We start from the raw sequence: 9,192 nt of genomic DNA on the forward strand, positions 1-9,192 counted from the left end.
TGCCATCTGGAGGCAGGCCGCCCCTATCTTGTGGCTTGATTTACTGTTTGGGTTTTTTCGTGTGAGCATCAGTTCTTTTAACAACTGGGATTTAACAATATTCTGAAACCAGGACTGCTAAGGTAGTGATTTTTTTTCTTTTCTTTCCTGGAGTTGGCTCCATGCCCAGCATGTGGCTGGAACTCACAGCCCTGAGATAGTCACTCTGCATGGACTGAGCCAGCCCGGGGCCCCTCTTCATTTTTACAGCAGGCAGTATTTGGGGGACATCATGGCTCATTGAGAAGAAGGCCTAGATAGGAAGCTATGTGGGATCCTGCCTCTTGAACCTGTCTCCTGTTATGCTATGTGCACGTCTATGTTGTAGTAGCCTATTTTTAAATTTTTTTTCCTGAAAGTTAGATTGCCATTGGATTGAAAGTCTTGTCAGGAGGACAGGAGCTGCTAGGCTTTCCCAGCAGCGCCCAGTCCCCTGCCCCAGGCTGTTCCCCTACAGTGAGAAGCTGCAGGATCCCTGGCCTGCCCGCGGGCCCCCTTTACCAACCTGTTTGAATGCACTGGTGCCGCACGGAAGGGGGCCATTATATCAGAGTTTAACGAGACAAATCTTCGGGCTGCAGTTAGACAGTTAGACGTAAGCGCTGTCCATCTGAATGAAACGCAGGTTCTCGCGACCACGTTAGTAGGTGGAGGCACTGCAGACACGGACGCCTCTGCCCTCATTTTAGATTAAGCTGCCGGACTCAGAATGCTGACTGCAAGTTGACTTCGCGAGTTGCAGGCTTTGCAACATCGTGGGAAAATAACCGGTTTTGCCGCGGGGGACCGGGCTCCGTGGCTTGTTCTGCCAAGGTCACGCGCATGCCGGCCTCGCGTATCTCTAGTCCCCGCCACCTCCCAACGACAGGCGGGGCAGGACCCTCACGATCCCCCTTCCCGAGCGTGGAAAGGGTGCCGGCTGGCCCGCGGCGTCAAGGGCGGGGCTTCCGGCCGGCGCGGAGCAGCTTCCGGGGAGAGCGGCTTGAGGGACCGACTGGGCACGCGCGGGCGGGAGGCGAGACCGTGGCGGGACGCGGGGTGGGCGGTCCCCCACGCCGCGGCCCCAGGCATATACCCCTCACCGCCCGGGCGTCCCGTCCTCCCCTCTGGCCTCGCGGGGTTGGCGGGGCGGGTCCGCGGCCGGGCCCGGGAGGGGCGGAGCCCGCGGGAGTGCGGGGAGGAAGGCCGCGCAGGGGTAGGTGGTGCCCGAACCAGGTCCCAGGAGGAGGGGGAGTGTCCGTGTTGGAAGGTGCGGGGACACTGGGCTTAGCGCTTTATCCGGCGTTACCGCCGAGTCTTCATCCGGAAACTGGCACCTCCGCTGTGACGGTGGAGGACACTGAAACCTCAGTAACTGCCGGAGGCAGACACACAGCGAGTGGTAGAGTCCTAAATTGAATTCCCACGCCGCCACCCTTGGCCCTCCCTCTGCAGGGCCTCGCCGCTGCACCCGGACGGGAAGTGTTTGCAAACGTCCTTTGAGCATCTTTTGTCTCGGCTTTGTATTCCTTGGCCCTCCGAGCGAAAACAGCTAGGTGGGTGGCCCAGCTCCTACCTGCTAGGTTGCGTATACCTGAACCAGTGGCTACAAATACAAAGCGAAGGGCTCCGCTGAGTGCCCCGCCCCCAGGGAGGGGGCGTGGCCATCAGCTGGAGTTGCAGAAAGCATCGGGAAGCAGGCCGATTTGAGCTGGGGGTGATCCGGAAGATCAGTGAAAGGACGTTCCAGATCTGGGGCGCCAAAGCAAAGACTCACAGGTGGGTGAGGAAGGGAGGTGTTTCCAGTTTTCTCTAACCAAAGGTCATTTATCAGTTTCCCCCCAACAGGCACAGATCGCACCGGGAAGCTGAACACAATCCTTTCATGCTGCCGTGGAACAGGTGTTGAAAACCCAGATAGCCGCAGGGATGGGCAGGTAAGCTGAACAGGGTAGCAGGTGGTTTAGGGACCCTGAGAAACAGGAGCGTGCCGACTGTTTAACGGGAGCTGCTGTCTCCACTCCAGCCAGTTGTTGCCAAGCAGCAAAGTTCCCAGCGTATCCAGATCTTCCCATTTCCCAAGCACATCAGTCAAGATGCTTCTGTGAAATCCCCCAATCTCTAAGTATAGGTAAATCGTTCTAATATAAAAAAAAAAAAAAAGTACACTGGGTAGACTAACCAAAGTAGGTCTGTTAGCCAAATGTGGTTTTTGGGCTGTGCCTCAGAATTTCCTGCTATAGTGTAAGGACCGTATCTCATATTAAAGACTGAGATTTTGCATCTTTTGATTATAAATTGTTTCCAGCCTGTCTTCTTTCTTTTACAAGCTGGAAATGAGGCCCTTCCTTCCTTTGCAGTCCCCTGAAGGGCCTCCTACAGCTGCCAGTGCAGCCACTCAATTTCAGAGAGACGCTGGTTTCAGTGAGGACTCTGGAAGGCACTCTACTGGATCCCGTTGAATATCTTGCGGTTTTCAGGTCTGTTCTAAGGACCACTAAGGCTGTGAGATGACAACAGATCCTCCTTCAGAAACAAAGCACCATGTCCGGGATTAAATGAGACTGGTAGATGAAGCACACTTTGTTTTACTGCAGAACTTCTCAGAGCCTTTAGAACCTCATCGTACACTGAGGATCTTGAGTTCAGACTCAAACAGCACTTGCAAACGTTCTGTTTCTTCACTCCTAAAATGTGTGTCTTCCACATGTTTTAATTTGGATGTGTTCATTTAATAAAGGTTCTCTGTTTTTCCGCTCAAAAGAAGGCCATGAGTAAGGCAGTGGTTTTGTCGTCAGTAATGTCTTAGCATCGGGAATGTTCCACGGTCAACCAGTGATGCTGAGCGAGGGAGTTTGAAGCCTTTTTAGTGGAGAACCTTCAGGACCTCAGCTCAGCTAAGACCCTTGCTCAGAGCTCTGAACCCTTTTCATCTTTCTCTGCTTTTCAGGATTCTGCCCTATCCCTCAGCTCTGCATTTGATGGCTGGGATCCTGGGGATCTTGTTTTCCTCTGACTGTTGGGATTCCTGTTACCATCATATGAATTCTTCCCCCGGCCACATCACCATCCCACCATCTGGAGTTGTGCTAAGGAATCTGGGTTTAGACACCTGAGTATCAAGTTCTGTCCCTGAGGAATTCTCCGACCTTGGTGGACTGTGGACTCGGTTTGGGGTATCTCTTTTTGGCATGATACTCTCCTGACAAATCTGTACATAACGTATAATATTTCCATTTCTGGGAACACCCTGCTGCCTCAATTCAGAGCCATCAAGCCTGTACCCCGAAAGTGTCTCCCAGCCTTGGGAGCACCCAGGTTCATTTCGACTCACTGTTGTTTTTTTTTTTTTTTTCTGGAAATATGTGGCTCTCAGCTCAGGCAATGTCAAAACAGCCCAGGCCTACAGACCTCCCAGGAGGACAGAACTTTTTTTTCTTACCCACGAAGCGGGACTCACGTGGTTGGATAGGAGACCTTGTCTTTATTTCCGGGATCTTCCATATAATATTCACATGACTCACGTGCCAAGTCATTTATGCTGGCGTGGCTTCATTCCAGGTACCCTCCACTCTCCCTTCCCCAGTCCTGATGTGGCTGCCAGGAATGGTCCCTGTGGCTGCCAGGAATGGTCCCTGTGGCTGCAGCTGGCGTTGTCTCAAGAGGTAGCGACCTTTGGCGGGTATGACCGAAGACTAAAGGTGTTTGGAAGCCTCTGGAAGGACTGCTGAAGGGTGCAGGGACACAATGCTGGACAATTATGAGAATGTGGTCACTCGGGGTAAGGACCCAGACTCTTCATTCGCTAATCCTGTGTATGGTCAACGGGAAAACCATCGTCATAAAATTTCTTACCACCTTCGTCTCAATTCTCCTAAAGCAAGGACAGGCTCTTGGGCCACAAGAAACTGATTATGCTGATTGTGGAAAGGCTGAAGAGCCCTCTCTGCCGTGAACTTCAAGTTCAAAGTTTGCTGTTATCGTGTGATAACCTTCTAGCAATGTTCTCCTGTTTATATTATTTAAAAAAAAAATTTTTTTTAACATTTATTTATTTTTGAGAGACAGAGAGGGACAGAATGCAAGCCGTGGAGGGTCAGAGAGAGACGGAGACACAGGATCTGGAGCAGGCTCCAGGCTCTGAGCTGTCAGCACACAGCCTGATGCGGGACTCGAACCCACAAACTGTGAGATCGTGACCTGAGCCGAAGTCAGATGCTCAACTGACTGAGCCGCCCAGGTGCCCCTCCTGTTTATATTATTTTAAAAGTTACTGAGGGAGGGGCGCCTGGGTGGCTTAGTTGGTTAAGTGTCCAACTTCGGGTCAGGTCATGATCTCATGATTCACGGGTTCGAGCCCCACGTCAGGCTCTGTGCTGACAGCTCAGGGCCTGGGGCCTGCTTTGAATTCTGTGTCTCCCTCTTTCTCTGCTGATCCCCTGCTTGCACTCTGTCTCTCTCTCTCTCTCAAAATAAATAAACATAAAAAGTTTTTTAAAAACAAACAAAAAAAGCTATTGAAGGAAGGTATTAGTCCACTGCCCTTAAGCATTTCCATGTATCCTGTCTCCTGTTCAATTAATGAAGACCAGTTAATCAGGTTTCCCCATATGAGCTAACAGTTTCATTTGTTCTGTTTGCCTGAAATCGAAAATTACTCCATATTTGCGTATATATCTTACTGATGTAAAATTCTTTTGACACGCCCTGGTTTTGGATGGTCTTCGTTGGCTTTTTAATTTTTTTTTAATTTTGAGAGAGGGAGAGAGAATCTCAGGCAGTCTCCACGCACAACACAGAGCCCAGTGTGGGGCTCGATCCCACTACTGTGAGTTCATGGCCTGAGCCGAAATCAAGAGTCAGACGCTTAACCGACTGAGCCACCCAAGCGCCCCTTGCTTGGCTTTTTAGTTGCCTTTTTCTGTTACTGCTTTGTACTATTATCGTGTTATCTTTTCTTCTATGTAGTTGTCTTCAAATATCAGATGGAAGAATGCAGAACTCTGGAGGGAAAGTCTTCCAGATGGAATATCAGTGAATCGAACTCTGTTTCTTTCTCCCTTTCCTAGGATCCTTCTTACAGCTCTCCATGATGCCCCAGAAAGCTGGAAATGACTCCCCTGGTGTTTCCAGCACAAGTGAAACGGAAATGGAGATAAGTAACATGAGAGAAAAGTTTCTTACAAGTGTGACAAAGTTAGTAGAAAGCAAAAGTTATAACAGCAAAGTATTTTCCAAAGAAAAGTACTTTCAAACAATAAAGGAAGTCAAAGAAGCCAAGGAAAAGGGGAAGAAGTCATCACGTGACTACCGCCGCGCAGCAAAATATGACGTGATCTCCGTGCAAGGCACGGAGAAGCTAATAGAGGCCGCTCACAGGGAACGTGATCGAATACGGTATTACGTACATAAGGAAGAGTTGTTTGACATTCTTCACGACACACATCTCAATATTGGACACGGTGGGCGGACACGGATGCTCAAGGAGCTACAAGGAAAATATGGGAATGTCACCAAAGAAGTCATTGTCTTGTATCTGACACTCTGTAAACAGTGCCACCAGAAGAACCCAGTGCCCAAGAGAGGTCTTGCGCCCAAGCCCATGCCTTTTAAGGACATCGACTCCAGATGCCAAGTTGAAGTACTTGACATGCAGTCAAATGCCGATGGTGAGTTCAAGTTTATTTTGTATTACCAGGACCACTTGACCAAGTTTATCATCTTACGACCGTTAAGAGCTAAACAGGCCCACGAGGTGGTCAGTGTCCTGTTGGATATTTTCACAATTCTCGGTACCCCTGGCGTGTTAGAATCTGACAGCGGCGTAGAGTTCACAAACCAGGTTGTTAATGAGCTCAATGAGGTATGGCCGGAGCTGAAGATCGTCTGTGGTCAGCACCGCCCTGGCCAAGGCCAGGGCTCCCTGGAGCGAGCAAGCCGTGACGTCAAGAACATGATACGTGCCTGGATGCAGAGTCACCGCTCACGCCGCTGGGCCGAAGGCCTGCGATTTGTGCAGCTGACGAGGAATCAGGTGTTCGACGTTTCCTTGCAGCAAAGTCCATACGAAGCAATGTTTGGCTGTAAGGCCAAACTCGGCCTGTACTCCTCACACTTACCCCGCGAAACCGTGGCCGTCTTACAGACAGAGGAAGAGCTGGAAATTGCGGAAAAACAGCTAGAAAGCAGCCTTTGGATCAGGCAGGAAGAAAGGACTGAGATGGGAGCAGACAGATCTGATATGGATGAGGACATCGATCCCACGCCTCCGGAACCTACAGAGCCCAGCACCTCACAGGGGGCCCCAGGCCTCTTCTGCTGGTGAACGGGCGCCTGCTGGGTGCTGTCCAGCCATCTGAGAACTGTCACCAAATTCCCCGGGGAAAGGAACATGGAGGCTGCGCTCTCCACAGTCGCTCATGTTGTCCACGGCAGTGCTTGCAACGAGGGGGAAAGCGGGCCGGGTCCGTAACAAATGACCACAAACTTAGCGGCTTAACAGGAGTATACACTTTGGCAACTCCGGAGGCCAGAAGTTCAAGATCAAGGTGTCGGCAGGGCTTGTTGCTTTTCGAAGCTTGGAGAGAATCCGTCCCGTGCCTTTCTCCTCTCCCTGGTGGCCACTGGCAGTCCTCCGTGTTCCTTGGCTTCCTCGAGTCTCTGCCTCATCTCCACGTGGAGCTCCGCCTGGCCTTTCCCCCTCTGTCTCTCTGTGATCTCCTTTTCTGTCTCTTAAGAGGACACCATGGCATACCAACCCCATGCCGTTGGATTTCAGGTCCTCCCCTATCAGGGATGATCTCCTCTCGACATCCTCACCTTAATTGTATCTGCAAAGACCCCTTGTCCAAGTGAGGTCCAATTCACGGGTGTTGGGGATTGGGACTTGGACATACCTTTCTTGGGACACAGTTCTACCAACAGCAGCCAGTAGGAGAGTATTTCTGCCTGCAGAACCTGAACCGATGGGGTCTTAAGTGTGGTGCCCTACGTAACATCTAGTACGTATTCCTTCTGCCGAGCCCCCCTCCTCAGACAACATCCCGAAAGGTGGGGGCATCGGAGGAAAAGGTGTAGTGAGAAAAGAGGAGAGCGGCCACGTCGGCATCTGAGCTCTATTTCCTGCTTCAAGAAGAACTGTGTGTGCCACCCCTGCTGTCACAGTGGCATGCGCAGGCAACCGTGACCTGCCTGAAACCTATTTTAAGAGGTCAGAATTAAGGCATGGCTGGGATTTGGGTCTGAATCTGCCAGTGGTCTCTGCCTCAAGAATAGAAAAGCGTGTCTGTCTGGAGCAGGTCAGTGCGTTCTAGGAAGTGACCAGTAGCCAGGGAAGCAACCGGAGACGGGAGCAAAGTGCAGACGTTGGCCGGAGGTCACGGCTCCACCCAGAAAATGGAGCAAAGGCCAGTCTGGGTCACGGTTCAGAATAGGAATCGCCAGCCTGGCAGAAGAGAATGAAGATCCCCTGGATGTGTGTTCTGCTGTATTCCCAAGGCCCAGACGAATCCCTAGCCCATCAGAGGTGTTCGGTAAGGATTTGTTGTGGGAACAGGAGATTCTGCAGAGACGGGTACCGGGAAGGAGGGGCCTGAAGTCGTCATTCTCCCGGGCACCCTTCCTGCATGGCCTGGAGCCATCCGAACGAAGCCCATTCTGCTCACCCCCTAGTGCCAGGTTCCTCCGTGAGGGGCGGCACCAACCGCCGCCTGCAGGAGGGGAGACACTGGGTGCTTGTGAGAGCCCGTGAGACAATGTGCGTGAAGGGGCTTTCTCTGAACACCGAAGTGGGAGTTGTCCCTGGGGGAGTTGTCCCCCAGCAGATCCCACCCCTCATGTGAAAGCCGGAGACCTCCCCAGTTCCTTTGCTGGTTAAACATTGCCGCGATGGGTGTCCAGGGAGGCCACGTTATCCCTAGAAAGGAGGTGATACCATTTTGCAGCATGTTTGGTGGGAGGGGGATCTTGCTCTGTCTTTGGCCAGGACCTCACTCTCCGTTGCCCCTTTGTCACTCGGCCTGTCCTGTCCGGGGCGTCTGGGAGGCCGAGCTTTCTAATGTTACCGCCCCTCCCCCATACCGACCGACTACCTCCTAGTTGCCCGCAAGCCAGGAGCCACATGGTCAACTCGTGTGGGTGAGAGGTGAGGTGAGCCACGGCATCGCTGTCTTCCTGGGGTGGTGGGGAGGGCGCCCCAGAATACGTGCACGTGCATTTCCGGCCCATTGCTAAAGACTGGCCCGTGAAGTCAGAAGATGAATCCAGGCCGGAAACCGACCTCTGTGTCTTTAAGAATGTGTGATGGGGCACCTGGGTGGCTCCATTGGTTGAGCCTCTGACTTTGGCTCAGGTCGTGATCTCACGGTTCAGCGCAGTTCGTGGGTTCAAGCCAGCATCACACTGGCTCTCTCTCAAAAATAAGTGAACGTTGAAAAAAAATTTAACATGCAAAAAAAAAAAAAGGAAAAAAAGAATTTGTGATAAAAGCGACATTCCACATCTGTGGGGAGGAGTTCTATCCAGTTAATGGTGCTGGATCAATTAGCTATCCATCAGGGAAATGTGAAGCCTGATTCTTCAGCAAAACACAAAACTATAAAAATATGGGGGAGGGGGAAATGGAGGGTTTTTGTGATTTGGGGTTGGAGAAAGCCTTTGCGAGCAACGCATGAACTTCAAACACCACAAAAGAAAGTTAACCTACTTGCCCTAATGAACAGTTCAAATGGCTATGGAAAATAATGCCATTTGAAACATGAAAAGATAAATGACATCGGGAGAAAAAATTTGCAACACTTAAAACACGTAAGGCATTAATTTTTAAAAGCGTACTTAGAAATTATTAGTGAAAAGAGCAGCCAATAGAAAGCGAGCAAAAGCTAACCACGGAAGAAAAATCAGCGGTTAGTTCTGCTTAATGCCGTGCCTGCGTGTGGCTGTGGTGTGATGGGAGACCCCGCGGCTTGGAATCAGATCCGGGCTGTCAGCTTAATGTTTATTTTGAGAGAGAAAGTGCCACGGGGGACAGGCAGAGAGAATCTCAGGCAGGGGGATTCGATCTGGGGTTCGATCCCACAACCGTGAGATCACGACCTGAGCCGAAATCAAGAGTCAGACGCTCAACCGACTGAGCCACCCAGGCGCCCCTGGCTGTCTGTTTAGATGCAACAGACT

At 51.3% G+C, this 9,192-nt stretch overlaps 1 protein-coding gene across 10 annotated transcripts; it reads left to right on the forward strand.

Annotated features, from left to right (window-relative positions):
• Positions 1-1,066: 1,066 nt before the first annotated feature.
• KRABD2 (KRAB domain containing 2) lies at positions 1,067-7,252 on the forward strand. 10 transcript variants are annotated; one of them, XM_040453246.1, is made up of 4 exons: positions 1,067-1,234; positions 1,853-1,955; positions 2,969-3,799; positions 5,088-7,252. In XM_040453246.1, exons 3-4 carry the CDS (start codon positions 3,766-3,768, stop codon positions 6,341-6,343), a joined length of 1,290 nt encoding a protein of 429 aa, XP_040309180.1. In that variant the 5' UTR covers positions 1,067-1,234; positions 1,853-1,955; positions 2,969-3,765; the 3' UTR covers positions 6,344-7,252. The 10 variants fall into 10 exon arrangements, with proteins under 10 accessions (XP_040309180.1, XP_040309179.1, XP_040309185.1 ...); XM_040453245.1 differs by lacking the exon at positions 1,067-1,234 and adding an exon at positions 1,243-1,574; XM_040453251.1 differs by lacking the exon at positions 1,067-1,234 and adding an exon at positions 1,243-1,574 and having other exon boundaries at positions 3,580-3,799.
• The last annotated feature ends 1,940 nt before the right edge of the window (positions 7,253-9,192 follow it).

The sequence above is a fragment of the Herpailurus yagouaroundi genome, unplaced genomic scaffold, assembly GCF_014898765.1.
Source record: "Herpailurus yagouaroundi ecotype Mexico unplaced genomic scaffold, PumYag 208, whole genome shotgun sequence".
Taxonomy (NCBI): Eukaryota; Metazoa; Chordata; class Mammalia; order Carnivora; family Felidae; genus Herpailurus; species Herpailurus yagouaroundi.

Coding starts and splice junctions, on each gene's coding strand:
- KRABD2 (XM_040453246.1), top strand. CDS start 3,766: ATGCTGGACAATTATGAGAATGTGGTCACTCGGG. Junction 3,800..5,087: donor TGAGAATGTGGTCACTCGGG/GTAAGGACCCAG, acceptor TCCCTTTCCTAG/GATCCTTCTTACAGCTCTCC.